Raw genomic sequence first — 24186 nt, 5'->3', positions numbered from 1 at the left:
ACCTGGCGGCAAGCTTTGACAAGCCAAGGGGATACTTAGTTCCACACTTCCGTAACACACGCTTACTCTAACTCTTGTTCACTGTGTCTGCTACTTCCACTCTCACTCACTTAATGTGTACAGTCTAAATCAAAACATCAGTAAGTTTAAAAGAACACCTTGGTTTACGTTTACCTGCTGTGGGATCACCATCCTTGTCCCTCTGTCCCTTCTTTCCCCCCTTCTTCCTTCCTTTCCTTTCTTTCCTCTTGTTCTCTGTCATGTTGTCAGAAGAAAGTAAATCCTCTCAGGAACAAAATGTAATTATGAAAAAAAAAATTGTAGTCCTATTGGAAACGCGTGGCAAGTGGGCACCACCGGACTCTGAGGCTGTTAGAGCGTCTCTCCTCCTATATAGACTCAATCAAGTACAGCGAGGAACCACCTACTCACAGCAGGGCAGACACAGAGAGGGAGGAGGGAGCCAGGGAGGGAGGAAGAGAGGGAATGAGGGAGAGAAGAAGGTAGTGCTCAGAAACGACAAGGGAAAAAGTGAGAGAATGCTGAGAAAAGGAGCAAGCAAAAGAGGCATTTCCCATTGCTTGGAGGCAATCAACTGTTCTCTTAGAGGATCTATCAGATAAGCAGTGGCTCTTCCATGCCTTGCAGCCCCCGCTCTGGACTGACAAAGACCAGTCCTGCAGAAATATACACAAAAAGGCAAAGTTAGCGAACTGAAGCTCCATTTCCACGGTTCTATCCAAGACATCTACCCTCCAGCATCTTCTGCCTCGTAATGACCTCGAAAAATAGCTGTGAGATCAGGCTGTCCCCTCTGCACCGCTGACCCCACCCAGATAATGCAAGCACAGACCTGCCCTTGCCAGGTTGATGTTGGGGTCCCAGAACTGTTCACATCTGGTTTAGATTTGCTGAGCACTGATTGCGAAGATAGGGGTAGGACGGCTGTGTGAGACAAGCTCTGGGCATGAGATGTTTATCAGACAGCTCCCTAAAATGACACAAAACTGTCTGGTCTCTCCACAGCTCCCTGTTCCAAGCTCTTGTCTGTCAGACCCTCAAAGAACAAGAGGCATGTCCCAACTCGTCTGCATCTCTCTTTCCCTGTCACTGTCACTTAATACAGGATGCTAGTATCTACAGGAAATACGGTATACAGTGTATACAGTACATGACATATTAGATCATCGACTTTTGCCATTAAGCCAAAATGTATCTTTGGAGAATCCAGATCACATCATCCTAACAAATTTCTTACATCTCAACCTTTTGCGGGAATAAGTTGATAAGCATGTTTCACAGCTTTCAGAGAGCAAACAACAACTAGCCCGCTAACTTTCAGCAGTGTTGCCAGGTATCAGTGGCAAAAAATGTCTGAATAGCCGCCCCAAAACTCACAAACATTCAACACAGCTCATCATTTGTCATCATTTCTAATGCATATGACAAGTTTCTAATTATCACAGCACTATTTCAATTATCTGGACCCACCCCCCTCTCTCTCTCACACTGGCAGAGAAGTTTTGATAGTTTTGGATGTGATGATTTGTCAGTCAAAATAGGGATATTTCCCTGATATCCTTAAGTCTGTTGCTGTCAGCAATTATATTACAAAACTCCTTTTGCCTTTGCGCTTGCGGCATCTTTATTTGAATTAATTAGGTATTAATTAGGTTTACCAACCAGTTGTTCAATCTGCACCACAAAATGACTAGCTAGTATGCTCTCAATAAAGGTTGTACATGAAAAAGGTTGCATGACTCATGAGCGGGGCCCTCTAGGGGTTTGTCTGCGTCCAGCTCTGAGAGAGTGCAACTTGTCTTGGGAGGGGGCAGCGAGGGCTGGAAGGGCCAGCGGAAGGGTCATGTCTTAACAGGTCAGTGTGCATAATAAAATAAGCTCTCTATGTAAGCAAGAATTCTAGAGGTCAAACCGGGGCCAATCAGGTCTGGAGCTCTGCCATTTCTACTTCAAACACCTTAATTGCTCTCCTCTCTCTGTCTTCCCAGTGGTTGTTCTCGATGAGCTAATCTGTCAGCGCAGATAACTGACAACTGGCAGGGGCTACGGAGTGTCAGAGAGCTGCCCCTGCCGCCCTATCTCCCCCCAATCTCAACACTAACTTCCTCCTCCACTCTGCAGCAAGATGAGACTTGTTCCCTGAGCTTCGTGTGTTAGTGGGTGGGCAAGTGCTTTATGGATGTGTCAGAAAAGTAACTGTGTGTTACGTCAGGCCATGTGAAATGTGAGTTTCAGGGTGATTTTTGCCACCTTTGTGCAACTCATTACATTTTTTAACCCTGTTCTTCTGTCAACTCTGTCGTGTTCTTAAAAGCATTAGTTAGTTATTTTATTTACACAAAAGTACATGAGTTATGACTAGAGTGTACTTTTCAAGGCTGTACAGTAGCAGACAGAATCCCATTGAAGATGATATACTCTGGGAAACTGGAACTGTTTCCAAACGTGTTTATTTCTTTGAACCTTATTTTGGTTTTCAGAGTTGTCTGAGATGTCCTCGTAGAAAGGAAAATCTGAGTGCATGGATAATACTTACAAACAGTGGTAGGATACATTGCATCAACACAATTCACAACTTAACTATGAAAGCTGATGATTGATTTAAGTTGATTTGGTGATCTAATTTTAGATGTAAATCATTTACATTGAGCAGTTACACATAAAAAGTCCATAAAAAGCATAGAAATCATGTTTAATAAGGATGTTTAAATGTGAGCACCGTCTTTACTAGAAAGCATCTGCTGTGCCTCAACAGCAATGTTTGGATTATAGTATGGAGGCGGAGAGGCATGGCGGACCAGTGTGGAAGGAGCTTCACTTGAGCAAATCCCCCAACGTCCGAAGACCGAAACATGGATCCTACTCATAAATGCTTCACAGGTCCCATCTCTGCCTGCCTCCTAATCCCGAAAAGCAGCTCCCAGAACAGAAAAAGTGTTCAGTAATGGCCCGAACAAAACAGCAGCATACCTGCACATCATCACCATGATACGATTGCCCTTTCACAGGCACCAACGTTTATCTTTTCAGACATAATGGCCTTAAACAACCATTAGGTTATGTTGTTTAGATCTATGTGCCTTTCTTGTGGTAGAGTGCATGTGGGTGGGGGGGAATCGAAGTTGTCCCAGCTTTAAAAGCATGTCTGCTTTGTGAGGTGAGGCAGGGGCAGAGGATGCACTAAACCTACACAAATATAAAAGGTTAAGCGAGTGAGGAATAGCATAAAATAAAGGCTCTTTAAGATTTCAGAGCAAGTTAACAGAGAACAGCCCCACCTGCTGATATTTAACTTTTTTTCTGCTCCCATTGCTGAGCGGCACTGAGCGGCGCTGTTTTGTTAGAACAACAAAGTGAGAGGGGACATGTGACTTACACATAAAATGCATCACTGATCAAACTTTGTCCCATTCTATATTGAGAATCTATGTCCTCCACTGGCAATGACTAAAAAGGAACATTGACATGAAAGCTGGAGTTGTAGGGAAAGCTGTGGAAGTCCCTGAGCGGAACCACAAAACAAATCAATGCCAGTGACATCTGGAGGCCTATGAAATTTTCTCAAGGTCAGCCATGGCAAGGTCAACTGAGATCCCAAATCTGAGTGTTACAAATAACTCTCTGCAGCAACAGCTGGTTCCAGGATCACAGCTAGAGAGAGTCCAAATCCTACTCCCAGAGTCCTTAACGCAACTGTAACGGCATGGCGCCATAAAAATAAAGCATAGACTATTTTATTAATAGTTTTATTAATAGTTAACAAACAAAAAAGAATTATAGTTTTAAACATGTAAGTGATCTTGTGCGGACTGTGCTCTTTGACGTTTCTGCTGCACATAGGCATCACCATGGTAACCAGTCTTAAGCGTGGCACATCGAGTGTGAGAGACTCAAAAAGACAGAGATAAAGACTCAAATACAGTCAGAGAAAGGCCTGTGTAGCATCTTGTAACATTCTACACAGGCCTGGGTATATATTATATAATACTATATAATATATAATATATAATATATACCCAATGTCCACACATGGACCTGTGCCAAGCCTGCTGGATACACTGCAGCATCTCTGAGACAAAAATGGACAACATCCATTTGTGTGAGACCTTTGTGGGAGCATGCTCCCACAAAGGTCTCACACAAATGGAATTTAAAGGTTTTTTGCTTAATATTACACTTGCATGAACTTATAATGTACTCAGTCACCTATGACACCTGTGGCTTAACCCCAGAAGTAAGTTTACAGAGTGTAAGTGCAATAATATAGGACAGCCATATCTCTTGTGACTACACTGATTAATAGGTTATATTAGGGTTGAGAGGAATAAGGGATGAGCATAGCAACTCATCAGCCAATGGGGCATGATACTGCAATAACAGGCCAGCTGTGAAGCAGCCCAGAACACTGACAACAGTTGGGCAAGAGGCGTCTGGCCATGTGCCAGATCCGTCTGTAAAGGACAGCTCTACATTTATGTCAGACCTGCAATTAGGTCCACCTTGATTTATTTTTTACTCTTTGTATGGGTTCTTCAAGCAGACAGACAGATGAACACACCCACACGAAGACACAACTGTGTTTTTTTTGTTTTGCTCTTGTGGCTCTATCTCAGTCATCAGTCATCGATTGTGGGCAAGAAGACATTTTGATTAAGTGCATCAGAGAGACAAAATACATTTGACATCCTGTACATGTGCACACATGCAACGACTGTGTGTTAGCAGAGATCTATCTGTTTATAACACAGTGTGAACTAAATTTGTTTCCACAAGTAAAAGTTGAAAGTGTGCATACAGTGTTCTAATAGGGATAAATCTTCTCATCACAACAAATGGGCAGAACTGTGTTGCTTATGTCTTGAATGCTGAAATAGCACAAATATTTTAATGACAGATGTCGTCTGAGCATGACTTTAATGATCCTCTTAAGCAAAAATCCGCTCTATCTTCTTAAGACTGTCTGATTGAATGCTGTGCCGTATTCCATGGTTTATTCTGTCTCTGAGGTTTGAGTCTCCGGACAGATAAAGAGATAAGGGTCCGTATGACTGGGAGCAGATTGACTTGAAGGAAGAGGATGAAGCAGATCTGGTCCTCATTCAGCTCTCATTCGATGAACAGACAAACACAGTCCCTCATGCTCTAGCGGTTTATCATATAGTCAGGCATTCTCACAAACCCAAGACAACAACATGCACTACATTAAAGAGTCTCGAGACCCATGACTTTACACCGTCAACCACAAGTGCATCTGCACAGGGGGGAGTGCCTCTTTCACTTTCCCATCACCTTAAGGATTTTGTTACTGTTTAAAAAATGGACTTCATATGAATCATCAAACTTTAAGGCGCTAACGCATGTGTTTATGAAAAAGAATAAAAGAAAAGATGTCCTGATGCTGTCATTTTGTTGTCTGGACATGTAGTTGGACATGATGACGGCATACTTCTACTCTATCTATTCAAGATATAAGATAATTTAGCATACCAAGGGGAACAAAACAGTATAAAGCTTACCGAAGTGTGATTTAGAGTTTACAGTGGATAATATTAGTTATTTACATTTGCCAAATTCACAAATTGCACTACTCAGGACAATGTCAAGACATAATGTTTTGAGATTTTCCCCAAATCCTGACATTACCGGGAGAATTTCTTGCAGAGGGCACATGTGAGAATTTGGCTATGAAGAGAAAAATGGGAAGGTTGTGGTCTTATCAGAAAAAAAATACTTGCATCCGCTGTCTGCTTCACATTCTTCACATCAAATCAAATTCCTTTTGTGCTCTGCACTTGTACTTTATCTACAGAATGTGCTTTTAGAGCAGCACAAACATGTCACTGTGAGGACACTACAAGAGTCTAAGCAGCCACACAGCCCAATCATTTGCATTTCTTTCCTTGGCTGCAGAGGTCTGAAGCTTATCAGAATCTCTCTTATCTCTTTGTTTGTTTTTCACAAATGTAGGCTTTTCCTGGAAAACAGGCTACTACGCATGTGTAAGCTTAGGTCATACTTTTGCGGCAAAAGCCAAGATCAAGGCGGATTCAAATTGAGTGACTTTGATAAAGTGGATGGGCGCAGTTCTGGCTCATGAGACTGTCTCAAAGGAAGTGAGGACAGTGATTGGGTCATCTGTGAGTGACAAGATGACCACAAAGCCCACCAAACCCTCTCCACCCCTTGGAAGCAGTTAAATCTAGCCACAAGAACACCTATGACTGGCTTAGACTAAGAAGGAGGTCAAAGCTAGCTAAACCTGTAATGGGTCTAAATGTGCAAGCCAGTGGCAATGTGAGCAGCTTAGTGGCAGAGAAGCAGTACCAAAGCTTCAGCCTAAAATCGAATTGTTGAATTTACGCCAACACAGTATTATTGCTCAAATACTGTGTAGAAATAAAAATATGTGGATAAAAATACCAAGACCCTAGAGCCCCAGTCATCGCCACTGACCACAGAACACAATCAAAGTCCACTTTTTTGCTGAATGCCAAACTGCTGCAGTGCTCAACAACTTTCGAGTACTTAGTTTCATGAGTTTGCTTTCTGTTTTTAATAAAATCACTGCCTTCTGTGAGTGTAATGTCAGAGAGACAACAAGAGGCTGAAAAAAAAAGAAGCCGAGACAATGGATTTACAAAAGTACACATCTCAACAGATGTGATGGTGAAAAAACGGAAATGGGGCTCACACCAGAGGGACTTTTTGTAACACTGATCTGACTGGCTTTTACAAGTACAAGACCCCTCTGCAAGGAATGTTGCCTTCTCTTTCGGACTAATACACCCCCAGAGTTAAGGGGTATCAATATCACAAGGGATAGATATTCCTCTTTTGTCTGCATTTGCAGCAGTGAGGTGATGGTTAGTGCTGGACTGTAGGCCAGCTGGGACACATCTCAGTTCACCCATTCACACACACACACACACACACACACACACACACACACACACACACACACACACACACACACACACACACACACACACACACACACACACACACACACACACACACACACACACACACACACACACACACACACACACACACACACACACACACACACACACACACACAGTGAAGCTTGCTCTACTCTGCTTGCTATCTTTCAACAACAAGTTGAGCACGGACCAGACGGAAAGAGGTCCTATTTGTGCAGGAAGATAAATACACTTCTGCAGCGAGTCCTGTCCCCTCCAGATTAGAGCAGGACAATAATGAGCAGAGCACTGGAAAGACACAAGAAAGCCTGGCTGAAGGATAGAGTAACTTCCAAAATATGCAAGGACTAGCAGACACACTTCCCCTTTACCACCGTCAGAAGTTATATTCAATAACTGTGTTAAAGATAGGAGTGGGAAAAGGGAATCATAAAGGCTCGCAATGTACTTCATGACATATTTTGTAATTTGTAATCATGGAAGCATTGATTATTAACAAACATTTTTTTAGGTTAGCGATACAAATCTGTGTTAAATGGATGCAAATAAAAGTATATTTAACATGTACTGGTTCCACAACAGTCCTGTATGACAGCAGATACCTTACTACATCAAAGTAACTTAACTGACAGATCCCAGGTCTGATATATCACGGGTGTGTGAAGCAGACCTCATGGAGTCAGTGTGGGTGTCATCATGAATAAGGGCGCACATATACATAGTGTAAATATGGTGCTTTGTGATGTTTACTCTCATGTGAGTCAGCAGTGTCATAACCAGTGTATGTGCTCCTCCTTACACTCAATCACCAGACCACAGAATTAGGCAATCAATCTCTTTGCAGCTATCTATGCATGCCTTCTCAGATCGGCCCCAGTGCTGAAGCCCCCTTTACTGGTGCATATATTTTCTGTTGGTCCACTTTCAAACTCAGTCATTCCAATGGGTTTAGAGTCTTTTCATGTTAAGACACACGTCAATCCACACCTACAACATACCTGAGGAAACAAACCTTCTCTCAGAATATGTACTGTGTGTGGGACAAACATGGCCGGACACGTCCCGTAAAACACACCGGGAGGCGCTGAACAGGAGTGCCGGCAGCCCCTCTTTTCAACACTGCTGCACACAAACACACTTGCCCTTCCCATGGTCCTTTTGTTCCCTATCATTTTGAAGAAGTTCCTGTCATGGACACTGTCAGCTTCTGCGGGCAAATACAGTTACAGGTTACACTCTTGGACACTCACGCCAATCCTTCACAATATAAGTATAACTGCTACTAAACTTGAAATCAAATCAAAAAAGTACACTTCTCGTACATTGCTACCAACATGCACATGCTTGCCGATGAAGAGCTCTAGCAAACGCAAACATTCTGACAATTATACAAAGAAATGCAGACGCTTTCATTTGCATGCTTGCACATGGTCTGAAACAAACTCAAGATATCATAGAGAGCACCTCTCTCTGTGGCACAGACAATAGTGTGTGTAATACACAGTTTTTGACTGGATCTGAACAGTGCCACATCTTCAGGAACACTGATTTCCACTTCAGCTGCAGAAAAGTGAAACAGAGCTTCACTGTGTTTAGGCCTGACTTTGGGCACCAGCTGGAGACCACTCTCTGAGGTTATCAAATACTGAGATGGTTCATGGCACTTACTGTACATGCTACAGACATACTTTGATGCCGGGTCCTGGAGAGACTCCTACATAAGCAGCGCTGTTTTAAAATCTATTCCATGAATGACAGGAGGCCGGTTTAGAGAACTTAGCACTGGACCAATACGGTCGTATTTCATGGTTCTAGTCAGGGCTCGAGCAGCAACATTCTGCATGCACAATAGCAGTCTTAAACCTTGTTTAGAGGGGACAAAGAGCAGGCCATTACACTAGTTACATTATGAGATGGTCAGGCTCAATCATATTCAAAACAATATTAGCAATAAATGTCTGAAAAACCTAAAGTTGCTGAAAGACACCAAATAAGACTGCAGTGACAGGTAATTTCCTGCACTGTCCTGCGAATCAGTGGCATGGCATGGCACAATGAAAATGCTTTAAAACTTTAAGCTGGATGCACAAACTATAATGTCCCACTAATATACTGAAAATATGAAACTACATGTACGGCACAAAAAGATCTTCAAGTTGTGTAGGCTCAAAACCTTTTGTTTTTTAAAGATGTTTTGTACAGCCCTTTTCTCTCTTTCTGTTTCTTAATGCATAAAACTGAATAGCGCAAGACAAAGTTTGAAATCTCAGCCCTTAAGCTATTTATACAAACCTTAGGCACCCTACAATTGAAATCCTTGCTGTCATCTATAAACCAGTTTGTGGAATATTATGGAATGTGCTTTCTGTGGCATTCTGCCCAAAGCAAAACAGATCTGCAAGAAAAACAACATGAAATTTGTGCCCGCTAGCTTTACCCTCCCTATTTGGACTGTGCAATAATAGGACGCTTCCACAACATGACAAGACAACGTTGATCACAACAGTAATTGGTGTGATTCTCTAACAACAAGCCTGTGTTACAGGCAATTACACAGTTCATAAAAAGTATCCATCAAACACAAAACTGGCCCCATGTCAGTTTTTCAAGATAACAAGACGTGCTAAAATATGTCCAGCCTTGTACTAATACACATTGTTAGGGAGAATACTTTAAATTGCATTTAGTTATAAAAGACTGAAAACTTGCCTTTTTTTTTATTTCAACACTATTTACATTGTAGATTCTCACTGAAGGCATCCATTTATGAATGAACAAATGAGTTATCTTTTAAACAAAAACACTGAAAGAAATTCTTCAGAATAGACACCTTTTGCTTTCCTTACTGCTTTTCAATTTTTGACATTTTCTCAATGGGCTTCAAGATGTAGGCACCAGAAATGGTTTTGACTTCCCAGAACTGTTGAAAATGACTGTTTAAGGTGACTTACCTTATGAAGCTCATTGAGAAAATGCCAAGAATAAAACGTGTCAATTTCGATGAATTATAAATATACAATTATTTCACCCTGTTCATAGTTTAATGTTTTCAATGAAAATTGTACAATGTTAATAGTGTTAAGCTAATACATAAAAAGTGCTTTCAAACTTTTGACCAGTACTGTATATTCAGCAACTTAATACAAAGTGTCCTGAACAATACCAGCGCAACAACTCAAACGTTTTATAAATTAAAACAAACTATAACAATTTAATTTAACTAGTGTTTGTAAGAAGTCCCCATCTGTGATTGTTCAATGCTACAGAATATAGCAGATTTTTGTTTGTATACAGAACTGTATATTTTGTGAGATATACTATTGATCAATACACTTTATGTAAGTGGGTGATTTGTCTGCATACAATGTGCAGGAAATGTGTTACAAAAGAACTTAAGAAATAAACAACACTTGATTTGTAAAAATGAGCCCTTGAGTTTACACTTTATGAATTTAGCTAAACTACATTTTATACAGGGCCCGAGCAACATCTGTGATCTATTTTTTTTTTTACATGCAAGTCACTTGTTCATTGTATGCAGGAGAAAATCCCCTCTTCAAGCTGCCATGAATGTTTCCATCCCCACAGCTGTCTGGTCACACTCACTACTGGGCATCTTTTTGACTATGTTCCAACAGTGTCCACAAATGCTTCTCCCCAAAGGGACATCATTAAGGCTGGTTTGGTCAAAAGTATACATCCGCTTAAAGCTGACGGCATATTATGCCCTGCACCAGAATAACTGCCTGCCTTTCTTTAAGGACAAAGTAAAATCCAATATGGCAGAGACATTAACAGTTGTTATCTTGTACATAACTCCAGCTCTGTGCTGGGACTGTGGGCTTTTGAATGTTTTTGACACAGCTCCAGCCTCAGGGGCAGCAGTCCACAACAACTGCTGTAACATTCCCAATGGACGCATCCTTTTCAACTTTTTCAGTGCAGATCCTGATCATATACTGCCTCATTGTGGTGAAGGCAACATTCTTCAGTGGACTGAAAATAGAAAAAACAAGAGCTGGCTCTGTGGCATTTTATATATTATGTAACAGAATGAAGGCACATGTGTTGATGGAGGATTATTTTGCTGTACTTAACCAAGGCAAGGCAAGTTTATTTATACTGCACATTTCATACACAAGGCAACTCAATGTGCCAACCAAAAACCTTTTCACATTTTCAAATTCAATATTCATCCTTCAGATCACTTTATACAACTATTTCAGAATCTTGTAGTACTGGCAATTATTTCCAGATTACTGAAAAGTCAAAGCTAATCATTTGATAGGCAGCGCTATTGTGAAGTTCTGCAGTTAGTTCTTATCCAAGGCAGAAACTTATTATTGTTCATGAGCTCAGACATGCTGCTATGCTGTATTATGGCACATACACAAAAATCAATAATTAAAGTTAATTCTTTGATGAAAGCAAACAAGAAAAACATGTTTAACATATTTTTTTTGCTCAGTTGACAGATAAAGAACATACTCAGTTAGTTAGTGAAATACTATAACAATTATTAGCTATTACTACTACTATATATATATATATATATATATATATATATATATATATATATATATATATATATATATATACATACATGTGTATATATACATATACATATGTACACACATATACACACACACACACACATATATATTTACATATATTTTTATATGTAATTTAGATATATTTATTTACATATATTTATTTGGGGTACTGGGTTGTTTTTATGTTTGTTTTTTCAAGAACACCACAACACACAGCGGAATAGTGTTCCTCCGCGAAGTGGACAAACTGAAAGTGTTAATTTGGGCCCGTTTGCTTTCGCTGAGTGAGTGAGTGCGATATCTATGGTTATGGTTATGGTTATGGTTAAGGTGCTTTATTTGTTATTTGTCATTGTTCCCTGCATTTGACCCATCCCCCAACGCCGCTGGGACAACCCGTAAGGAGCTGTGGGCCGTGCCCGGGGGACCCATCTCCAGATGTGGAGTCAAACTGATGGTCAGAATCACCTGGCTCAGGGATTCACCTGTTGTATATGTTTATGTGGTAGGGGGAAACTGGAGTACCCGGAGGAAACCTACGAAGACACAGGGAGAACATGCAAATTCCACATAGGTGGGAATCAAACCCGGGACCTTCTAAGAAGCCAGCTCAATGGCAAGAACAAGTCCCGGGAAATAAACAGCTACGCCCTACAGGAATAATAAGATGGCCAAAGGAAGAGATACAGATTACAGATGTTAAGACACAAAAGCTCCTAACCATGCACGGAGGGTTCCACCCCAAATCCAGCACCCTGAGACTGTACACTAGCCGTAAGGAAGGAGGCCGAGGACTAGTGAGTGTGAGAGCCACTATCCAGGATGAAACCTCCAAGATCCATAAGTACATCAAGGACAAGGCTCCAACAGATGACATGCTCAGTGAATGTCTCAAACAATGGAGAACAGAGTAAGAGGTGCTGGAGGTCCCGTCATGGGAGGACAAGCCCCTACACAGGATGTACCAACGAAACATAACTGAAGTGGCGGATATCAAGAAATCCTATTAATGGCTAGACAGAGCCGGACTAAAGGACAGCACAGAGGCTCATCATGGCTGCACAGGAGCAGGCCTTGAGCCCCAGAGCAATAAAAAGTGGCTGGCATAGTATACAGGATCATCTGTGCAGAGTATGGGCTGGAGGTCCCAAGGTCAAAGTAGGAAACACCTCCAAAGGTGGTAGAGAATGGTAATGGCGAACCAACCTGACACAGTGGTAGTGGACAAAGAGCAGAGGTAAGCCGTAGTGGTTGACAAAGCAATGACAAGTGATGGCAACATTGTGAAAAGGCCTCAGAGAAGGCCTAGAAAGAGAAGGCATCAGTGGTGCCTGTGGTCATTGGAGCACTCAGGGCAGTAACATCCAAACTGGAGTGGCTACAGCAGATCCCAGGAAATACATCAGACATCTCAGTCCAGAAAAGTGCAGTGCTAGTCTCATTTTAGACAAGCTTAAGTGTGTTTATATTTTAATTTTTTGTCATATTTGGCAAGTACTGACATGCCAGTTACAAAATGTAAAACAAACTTTTGGATAACAACTAAAGGTTCGAAATCAATAAAACCACTTATCACAAGGGCCCTAGAAACACATTATAAACACACTTCAGTCAACAAACTGTCTTTATCATGAGAATCACATATTGAGAGGTCACAATTTTGAGCAACCATGCACATGGAGTGCTGAGCTGAAAGGCCCTTTGTGTGCAGATACTTAAACAGTCAGTATAAGGACTTTTGTCATGTAGCTTGGGGCAAACTTCAACTGGTCTGCACTTCAAAGTAGCAGCTATGAACGGCTAAAACAGACCACTCTGATGTGATGTATAGATGGTAAACTGATTGCTAGGAACTTAACAACAGGAGCCGATGAAGTGTACTTCTTTACTAAAATTAAGACTTGTTGACAAAGTATGAAAATAGTACCTATAACATCATTAAACTAAAGCATTTGTATATAAAGAACTGTGAATGACATAACTGCAGGTACACGTTTTCATAATCAACACAATTACAAACAGTTATGCTGTTTCTCTGATGCCCATAATGTATTACGGTATGACACTATTTCCTTCAGTATTATGGAAGTAAGGAATACTTGCACTGGGTTATGACAGACTCACTAAAAGGACGAACAGTTTAAAAAGCTAGACTCAGTAGGATTGCAGTCTCTCGGGTTGTAGCAAAGACAGGAAGCAAGAAAGGGCACATTACACCAGGGCCATCAGATCTTGCTCAACAGGTATCAAGTTAATGAAACAAGTAACAGGTTTTAACAGTTGATATGATTCACTCCAACACAATTGGCACTGTAAACTTATCCTTTGTATCCTTTCCAACAAATCCCATCCTAAAACTATTAAATTATAAATAAAGGTAGGCCTAGAGCTAAAATGGCTTAAAATGTGTCCTCTAAGGTAGTGGCCATGATTTTAAACATGATATGATAATAAAAGAAAAGCTATAGGCGATGTCTCCATTATGAGCAACAGACAGTAACAAGCTGCTTTGCTAGCTTCTTGCCTAAAATTGCATGACTCTACCGGGCATATTAAACGTATTAAACTGTGTAAGCCGGGCACTAACCTAAATATAGCCAAGAACCAATTTGCTTACAACAGCATGAATTTGAACACGTGACACCGGTGCTACAGGCCGCTGTCCGTGGTGCTGAAAATATATCTCTATAGTGCCAGCATTTGTCGTGCCGTAAAACGACGCACTGTTAAACGCCAATGCCTGTTTGCAGTGTGCTGCTACTGAACGCAAACCTTGTAAAGTGTAATGCGCTTTGCAGGATGCAGATATTTCAATAGACACACTGCAATTCCACTCAAGCAACAGTGCGAGGCGCATGTCTGATGCAGTTCGGGCAGAGGCAATGGTAGAGAGAAAGAGAGTTTGATTGATCATGTGGGCTATGGGAGCCTGCGAGAGTTGTCGAAAATTGCTGCATAGACGCCCCTTAGGTACCTATCTGGTACCCACTGTCTCCAGGAACGTGCAGTAGCCACACAACCCACAAAGTAGCAACACTGGCTACGTGTGTAGCTGAAGCCAAGAAGCCGGGGGCTATTAGCAGCTGATCATTCTTCCGGGTTGCACTTCACCGGGAAACCACAAAACATGAACTTACCGCAGTCCTGACATAAGATCTTCCCCACATCCTTTTTAAGGTTCTTCCCACTCGTATCCACTGGTGCATACGATGCTCTAAAAACTAAGGGTTCATCGGTGGGGTCCATGAAAAAAATGTACTTGTGATTTTTCTTTACTTTAGTGCACGGCGCCTCAGATCCAAAATCCCCTATAGTGACGAGCTGCTCTCGCTCCAGACCCCCGCTGTTGAGGGGCCACACATCTAGCACTTTGACATTCACACGATACGGCTCCGTGGTGACGTTCCCAGGCGTAGATTGCACCTTGCCCTCGATCACCACAGCGGATTTGTAAGCCTGGTCCTGCAGGGAATTCAAACTCGGGGAGTAGCAGGCGAATGAGACCCCGATGACCAGCATGGATAAATGCACTGAATCAAGCCTCATGCCGCCTGCTTTGGCTAGGTGGTGGCTGGTCGCGTTGCGGCAGGGCTCTCTGGGCTGTGGGGCGATGGCGATAGTGGAGCTGGGTTAGAAGAAGGTACAGCAAGTAGGCTCCAGTAGCACGGCAGCGCAACAGACCTTGCATAAGTGTCCATGCCATCGGGATCCACTGCTTCTCGAGTGATTTTCAGTGGGAAACAGCAGGCTTTAGTCGGAGAAACCACGAGATGACGCTAGGCTCCAAACGCACTGGCTGCTAACAGCTAATAATAAGGCATTGTAAAAGGGCAGAGCGAGGAACTGCTGGATTCTCCCCTCCAAAGGATGCTCCCTATGCTGCCATAGTACCCTTAACTGCAAGACGACGCCACACTTATCTTTGCCCAAAAATTGCAGTGCTGAGGTTCCGCTATGCTTCTTGGTATCATCTGCAGCGAAGAGAAATACGCAAGACGCTGCAATATAAAACAACTTTGGCGGTCTGGTCGCAAAGCACAATCCACGTTTCATTCCAAATAATAAAACAAAATAAAACAAAATGTGTGTTTGGGAAGCTCCAACGCAAACACGCCGCCTTCCACCGCGGCTCTATCCGCCTCCCCCACCAGCCACGGACGGAGAGAAAATAATGCCGATTGCCAAGAGGCTCCGTCAACAGGAACGCACGACTGGAGAACTGTAAAAGCCTTTACGGCACAGGGTCGGTCTCCTCGCTCCCGATCCCAATTAGCCTACTGTATGTCACTCACTCCATGGTGGATTATTGGCGACGTTCACGTTCGAATAAAATCAGCCAAACCCTAAATCCACAGTCTCTCCCCTTAATTTCACTGTAGCCAAGGCATCACTCCAGAAAATCAAGCTCGCAAATTAGGAGAGAAAAGGTGGCCGCAACAGCAGCAGCAGCAGCACGCAGTCCAGGCTGGAGAAATCTGCGATGACTAAGGCTGCAAACGCGTTTCATATTCCTCAACTTCGTCTCATATCCCATTAAAGCACATTGCATTCAAGTCACATTCGCTACGATGCCTCTTAAAACTGATGTAAAAGCACTACATTACATCAATACGGCAACAACAGCTGCAATAGCTACTCTGAATAAATAAGCCTCTCTATCATTAAATAGGGCTATAGTCACCCCTTTAAGCACATTATTGGACAATTCTAGAAACCATGACTATGAATTTTATTAAAATCAATATACAGCAATGCATGGAAACTGATTTCAACAAGTTGTGACTCAAGTGGCAGTGGCTTCCCCAAGTAATGCGGATACAGGTTGCGCTGTTTGCATTTACAAAGAGCGACATCTGCTGGACAATGTTAATCACTGAGTGATCGGTTAACTTATTACAGCAACAGATGTGTTTTTGTTTTATCCCCTTGTGTATGGTACGTGCATTAAAAGAAACAAGGAGTGACACACCAAAAGGCTAGCGCACCAAACCCAGAAACATCCCTGACTTAATGCATTTTAGCCCCTACTTCATTGTTGTGTGGTGCATCAAAAGGAAGTTGTGAGCAGCCAAACCTGTTACAACGCTGAGCTGGTTGCCCCGAAAAAGCCAGAGGGGACCCCAGTCCTCCAGGCTGGCTCCCCAAGCTCATAGATACAGGGGGTCCATGTACTCAGGTCCAGTAGAACAAAACAAACAGATTACTTATCAAAAATATCAAAGCGAGAGGAGTGGAAAATCTCTTGCCAGCAAGCGATAAATATATATAAAATGACTAATCTGTAAAATCATAAGTGGAATAGATGACGATGAGATCATGACACAAATCAGCAATAACAACAATAACAAAAGTAAGCAATAATGCAAAACGAACAGGATGTAATGTAATTGTTTTTAACAGGACAAGGGAGACCAGGGTTATTATTTATTTATTTCATGCACTTATTTATTTCATGTAGCCGATATAGAGTTTGATCTGTGAGGGGTTGTTGACATGGTTTTCATTGTCTTAAAATCTACATATAATAGCATAGAGACAATGTGCTTGGTATCTCTTGTTTTCCAGTTCAGGAGGGTAGTTTTCTTGACGATAGTTGTTTAATTTGTATTAGTATAGTATTAGTATTAAAGCAAGATTTATTCATGAAGTGTCACCAAACAGACAGAGAGATGAAGACATCGGCAGCCTATTATTACAGAGACTAAGTTTTTCCAAATAGAGGTACAGTCCCAGCGTGCATGGAGATGTGTCTGGACTATTTTGAGAGCAATGTTAGAGACACATATCAGAGGTAAACCCTATGTTGACCCAGTTTTCTTCAGTGTAATGTCATCTGTGACTGATTTTGTGATGTATGTTTGCGGTTTGTGTTTGAAGACATAAAGTTGATAGTTTGGTATATTTGAGACCAGATAACAGATTCTGTAGCAAGATCATTCGGGCTATTAATTTTAAAAGTGGGATGTTTTGACTAAATTTGATACAATTGTTTTTTTGTATTGAGGAACGCTTGCTTTCCCAATGCCGCTTTTTTGGAACATGAACGTTAAAGGGGGAAAAAGTGTTGCTAGTAAAGATACAATGATGGAGGTGAATTATTCCATGCTCCCAAATATGAAATTATGTGGTTTGTTATTAATAGTAAAATAAGCATTATTCCAGATGGGAGTGCAAACGGAGAAAATTAGTAGTAATTAGTAATAGTAGCCTATAGTAAAACAACAATAACAAAAGAAATCTTGCTAATCATAAGTAAGGAACAAAAAAGGGCAGGCCTACTATCCCCATACCTGTGCATGAAGGTGATTAAAGGCAGCTCTCCATGGTGCTGAAGATTTAGACTTATAACCTCCAAAAATAATCCAAAATAAATGAATCAACATATTCAAAAGGAATTGAATGTGAAGATTGTGTCAAAATAATTCTCTCGATTTAATAAATCCAAAAGAAATTGCAGAGGTTTCCAGTTTCGTAAAAAAAAAAAAAAGCGGGAAAAAAGAGGGTTGGGGATGTAGAATACTCTAATTGTGGGCCATTACTTTTGACACAGTTTAAAAAATTTGGTCTATAATGATGAGTTCATCAGAACGTCAAGTTTTCACTATAAATAGTTAATGACCCAAAATGCAGTCCTGTTACAAAAATGGAATGGTTGTACTGTTTCACTTGTACCAGGAGGAGGCGCCAGTCCGCCGTGTCAGTGGTGAGGCCTGCAGCATTGAGCTTGCCGTTGTGCGCCTGTGCCCGGTCTCTGGTCCATCCTGTATTGCATCCAGGAGCAACCAGTGCCAGTGGCTTGATCATAATAAGTTCGCGTAAGGCCAAAAACCTGAAGGCAAAGGGAAGAAAGTTACGAATGGACTTGACAGCGATTCTCTGCGTTAAAGGTGCATTAAATGCAACTTTTTATTCGGAAAAAAAGTTGATATGTGTGTGTTTTTCACCTTGTAGGGATCCAGCAGCTGTATAGGTGGTCAGCATGACGCCTTTACTTTCGATCACAATGGAATCTAGGATGCTCCAGGATCAATTATTTTGTAGGTTTTCTGGTGAGAGGGTCCATCAGCTGTGAAAACCTTCCAAACAATTGATCCTGGAGTGTCCAAGAGACCACTGTGATCGAAAGTAAAGGCGTCATGCTGACCACCTATACAGCTGCTGGATCCCTACAAGGTCAAATACACACACATATATCAACTTCTTTTCCCAAATTGAAAAGTTGCATAATCCATCTTTAATTTGGCTACTTTAACATTTGGCTGAAATAGTTTTCTTCTGAAGTTCACACGCACAATCTGGTGAGAAAAGGCATATGAATCCATTCTCATAATAGATCTATTGACATATCTATTGACCTCATCATGACATCTATGTCATGATGAGGACATTTGTTCAAGAGCCTCAGCGCTTCATAATGATAAGATTTTATGCTAGATGAACAATCGATAATTGGAAAAAGAATAATAAGATTAACAATTTTATTTTGTGGATTTATTTTTGAAGCCTCAGTGCAGTTTGGACTTTAACTCCAGTGACCTAGGCCTTGGTATGAACTTGAACCTTGACTTGAGAAGATTCTTTTCCTCACATAATATCCTTTAAAATAAACAAAAAACATTTCTTTAACACTGTTCACATTTACAAGTACTACTACACCAACCAACAGCAGAAATACCATTTCTTCAGTAGGTGATCCCAAGCTGTTGAAATTCAAAGCATAAAGTATGATTTGAGACTTGCCTGATAACTGGTTTAGAAGCTTCAGCCTATTAATTTAAGTTTTCACGTTTCATTTATGAATAAACAATACAATTTAAAACAATTTGTGGAGGGAAATGTACCTTCATATGTGAGAAATCCTGATTTAAGAATACAATGTTTGGCCTAACTTGCTGAATATGGGACTAGCCTATCTTAGCCTGCTTTGTAAACCAATGTAAAATCATGTTTCGCATAAACTATATACAAATTAACTTATAAAGCGATAAAACATCCGGTTATACCTCTCGGATAACCTAACTAACTTTGTAAAATGCAAAAACAACCGGGCCCTTCGCAGTTGATTCAGATCTCGCGATATTACTGTGAGTGTCCGAGGCTGTGCAGCAGACGGTGGGAGAAGGCAGAGGAAGGCAGGCAGCATCATGGCGGACAGAGACAGTGGAAGTGAGCAGGGAGGAGCGGCTCCGGGCGCTGGCTTCGGCTCCATGCACCTAGCGACAGGAGGGGCGGGCTCGGCTTCCGGGCTCCAGCATGAGACACAAGAGCTGGCCTCAAAACGGGTTGACATCCAAAACAAACGCTTTTATTTGGACGTAAAGCAGAACGCGAAAGGCCGCTTCTTAAAGATAGCAGAAGTCGGGGCCGGTGGAAACAAGAGCCGCCTCACTCTCTCTATGTCCGTGGCAGTCGAGTTCCGAGACTATTTGGGGGACTTCATCGAGCATTATGCACAGTTGGGACCAAGCAATCCGGGGCTGGTCCAAGACGAGCCTCGACGAGCGCTCAAGAGCGAGTTCCTGGTGCGGGAGAATCGGAAATACTACATGGACCTGAAAGAGAACCAGAGAGGACGGTTTCTGAGGATCCGACAGACCGTAAACCGTGGGCCAGGTTTGGGATCCACGCAAGGCCAGACCATTGCACTGCCTGCCCAGGGACTTATTGAGTTTCGTGACGCTTTGGCTAAACTTATTGACGATTACGGTGTGGAGGACGAGCCTGCGGAGTTGCCCGAAGGGTCATCATTGACTGTGGACAACAAACGCTTTTTCTTCGACGTCGGATCTAATAAATATGGAGTGTTCATGAGGGTTAGCGAGGTGAAGCCCACGTACCGCAACTCAATCACGGTGCCCTACAAAGTGTGGTCCAAATTTGGGAATACATTCTGTAAATACGCCGATGAGATGAAGAAGATTCAGGAGAAACAGCGGGAGAAAAGGGCTTGTGAGCTCCAGCAACAAGAAGAGATGCCGGCTGATGATGGAGATGACGATTGATATAAGTAAAAACATTCGAGAGTAAACAAAAATAATCAGAGAAATATAATTAAAACTCTACTGTATAGCGAAAGAAATCTAAAGATTTAACTCTAATGGTTTAACTCCAAGGGAGCATCACCTAAATAAGAAACCTCCTCAACCTGACAGTTCTCACTCATCGCTGGATGTTACTCCACTTATCCACCATTAATACAGTAACAGGCTGCTAAACAAAGTAATAACGTTATATTTGAACATTGTTTCCTACTTGACAAACAATCTTGAACTGAGTGTTTATTTCCCTTATTAACAGAAAACTTTTGTACCAGTTGAAGCTATTGTAAAAAAAAGTGTTTGCAGTGTTCAAATGAAATTATTGCCGAGTTCTAAGGAAGATGTTTTTTTTTTTTTTCATGTGAGCTAAAGACTTCAGCACAAATCAAATAGATATATTAATTCTTACACCAAAACTCTCAAAACTTTGTAAAGGGTTGTCACGTCGTGTATTTGCCATTTTACCTTTACCTGTGAGTAGAGATGTGTTTACACATAAATCATAAGAGGGCTAGGCCTGCTTTGGAAACTGGGTAGATGCCACGCAGTATAATACAGAATATATAGGCATTTTCATCAAATGAATCGGCCTAAGTGCTCTATCTGTCGTGCAATATGCATTGCATATAAAAGTATATAGAACAGTTGAATGGATGTCGATGTGACATTTTCCAGAGGCATTCAAAGATATTAATATTGTAACTTTTGTTTCTGTTGAAATTGTTGCCATGCAGATGGATATATTATAGACTACCTTTGTGTCTTGTAATGCAATGTGTTCATTTTAAAGGTACTTAATGTGTATACGATAGAAGAAATGCAGTGAGAACATGTAGCAAATGGCCTGAATAGCAGATAACATAAAAGAAACGCCCTACACCTACTGTGTAGAGGGGCTTCACAGGCAAAATTAAGCAGAGCATTATTGATTAGTGCATCTGAATCAGAATTCTTTTTGTTAACATGTAAAATCATTAGTCTAAATGGTGCCAAGGAGTGCTGTTGCTGCATGTTAATCTGCACTAACTTTGATTTTGTTGGTCTCCCAAAATATTGGCTCAAGGACCCTTCCATATGTCTTTATCTACAAATATTGTACATGAATCTCAAGGTTGAGTACTCAGTGATCTCCATCTAAAGCTTGGTGTAGTCAGAGCTGAAGTTGTTGAAAAGTGTGCTGGTAAAAAGTGGGTTTAAAAATCTATTTAACCATTACCTTCACACTGTGAGAAAGGCCATTTTAGGGAACAACTGTTGGAAATAGATGGCTGATTTGCCAGTAGATATGACCATCGTTTCAACATATGTCAGTGTGGGCAACTTTTATGTATTTTCATTGCTCTTAGAATTATGAGCCCAAACATCAAGCAACAGGCGATGAGATTCAGTTTTGGTCTAATTGTAAATATCTGGGCTGCCACACGGAAAGTAACTGGTTGTAATCCAGTTCTGTCACATCTCATAGATGTGTGATAGCAGTTTTATAAACTCTGTCAGTAAATTCCAGAAAAACTGGCCACAATCAGATAATGTCAAATGTACCTCAGCATTGAACTCAATGACTGCTCCCATGTCTTTATTGACTGGAAACCAGCGGACTAAACTGTCCTTGGCCACCTATTTTTGGAGCCAGTGGTATAGATAAAGTATACCTGGTCGGGAGCATCCTCTTCAGCATATAAACAACGTGGTGCCTTACACACTCCGCATGCTTACACGCTGGCTGGTGCTTTGGATTGCAGTTTTGCTTCTTTTTTTTTTATTGCTTTCTCTTTTTAATGTCTGTCTCAGCCCCCTTGTGTGCTACTGCACAACTCGTGGTGCTAAAGAGTTGGTTACAAACTCTTAAAAACAAAAGCAGAATTCCTTTCTGCTTCTCCTATTTTCCTTCTTCCCTATCCTTGTTATCATGCCCATTCCCCAGCCATCCAGGTATCGGCCTACATGTAAACATGGAAGGGGGTGGTCACCTAGATGCAGGATGATGCCGAAGAGTTGGCTCTTTATTGGCCAAGCACATTAAGAGGGCAGGGGCTGACTGGAAACAGTGTGACACGCTACATGTTTTCAAGTCCCTTAACTTGCCTGTTCTTTGGCTTGGGTAGTATGTACGTGTAAGTTGCTCAATTAATGGGGTGTAGCAAGCATGTCTTGTTTTTGTTTTATGTAGTTTTACCTTTTCAGCATTATTCCACTTTATTTGTAATTTTGGAATGTTTTTGCCCTCAAAAGATATATCTATTTTTTCTGTGCAACATTTCATCACTGTGTGCAATATCGTATGTGCCAATGATGGCAATATATGTATATCAATTAAATATATGAGTACTATTTGAAAGCATATGGCTGAATTCCATGTTTATTTCATATGGAGTTGTATGCCTTTTTGCACTTAAGCCCTATGTGAGAGGAAATCGAGGAACCCAAGGTATTAGAGACGAGCAGTTTCACATCACAAGAACATTAACTTGAAATATAACAATGCCACTGCAAGTATACTTTCAAAGAATGTTTTTTGTTTTCTTTGTGCTGTGGAAGGTAGACAAATGGTGTTGTTGTTTTTTTTATTTACACCCCAGGGGGAAAAAACTCTGAAAGTCCATAGATATCTATTTTAGCTTTATGCTAAGAAAAGGTGCTTCTGTCCAATTTCTATTAAGGTGTATGGTGAACTGTCTTCAGTGGTTGTTGTGTGCAGCACTTTCTTTTCCCATGTTAACTGCCTGACCATCTTGTTCGAAATGGTCAAAACAAAGAATGTCATTCACTCTTATTTTACCTCATTTCAAAGAGTCTTTCATTTGCTCATTTGGTTTTGGATGCATTAAATATAATTTATGTACATCGACAAATTTTAAAATAAATTTAATTCACCCATGGGGTTATCTATTTTAATCTATGTGTTTGTCATTGTAATATATCAATAGCATAACGTTTTTAAATATGTGATTGCACATGATACAAAACAGAACATTTTTGCTGTAAAGCAAAATGAGGTCCATAATGAAGCAGCAGCAGGAAAGGGCCAAAAGAAGTCCCAGTGCGGGCCTATAACCAACTGAAAGGGAGTGAACTTTAGAAGAGACATATCATTAATAGTTGCTTAGTGTTTGAAGGTGGTATTAGTCACACATATGAGTGTGTGGAGGGAGGGGGAAAGTCACACAATGAAATGCAGGCTTATCCTGCAACAGCATAGGCATAACAACAGCATGACCAAGAGTAGACCGCACACCCACAACCTGTACAAACCTGCCAGTGTTAATTGGGCTTTTCTCACGTTTCAATTTGAACTTTCATCCCAGTTTTGCCGCGGCAGAAAGACAATCCGGGAAGCAGTGGAGCGTGGAATTAAGGGATGACGTAAGGCCGTAGTGAGTGAGAGTGAATGTGGTCTTCCTAACACTAGAGGTCGCTCTTTATCCACAAATAATAAAGCCAGACAAGGCTGACAAAGCGGCTGTCTACTTAGGACGTTAAAACGAACACATGGGCTAAAACAGAGGGCAACTTGAGCTAACTTTCTTGGATATCGAGGTAGAAGGAGCTGATAACTGTATTCCTTTAGTGGGGGTTTTTTGTGGGCATTTTTTTTTTTTTTTTTGCTGTAGATCTTAACACATAAACACG

General features: G+C 41.3%; 2 protein-coding genes across 5 annotated transcripts in view; one reads left to right on the top strand and one right to left on the bottom strand.

The window, feature by feature from the left end:
* nrg2a (neuregulin 2a) overlaps positions 1-16040 on the bottom strand; it is a 59420-nt gene extending 43380 nt beyond the window's left edge. Inside the window, exon 1 of one of the 4 annotated variants that reach the window (XM_079566614.1) lies at positions 14656-16040. In XM_079566614.1, coding sequence (XP_079422740.1) covers positions 14656-15064 — 409 coding nt within the window. In that variant the 5' untranslated portion in view covers positions 15065-16040. Of the gene's footprint in view, positions 1-174; positions 480-14655 lie in introns of those variants that run through there. The other 3 variants (XM_079566611.1, XM_079566613.1, XM_079566612.1) reach the window with 3 other exon arrangements.
* A 3564-nt stretch (positions 16041-19604) lies between these two features.
* On the top strand, positions 19605-23425 carry puraa (purine-rich element binding protein Aa). Its single transcript, XM_079565909.1, has one exon. The coding sequence runs from the start codon at positions 19663-19665 to the stop codon at positions 20518-20520; it is 858 nt and encodes a 285-aa protein (XP_079422035.1). The 5' UTR covers positions 19605-19662; the 3' UTR covers positions 20521-23425.
* The last annotated feature ends 761 nt before the right edge of the window (positions 23426-24186 follow it).

This window comes from Gobius niger, assembly GCF_951799975.1.
Source record: "Gobius niger genome assembly, chromosome: 11".
Lineage (NCBI taxonomy): Eukaryota > Metazoa > Chordata > Actinopteri > Gobiiformes > Gobiidae > Gobius > Gobius niger.
Note: the sequence above shows the minus strand (reverse complement) of the source record. Positions and strands in the feature narration are given on the sequence as shown.

Coding starts and splice junctions, on each gene's coding strand:
- puraa (XM_079565909.1), top strand. CDS start 19,663: ATGGCGGACAGAGACAGTGGAAGTGAGCAGGGAGGAGCGGCTCCGGGC.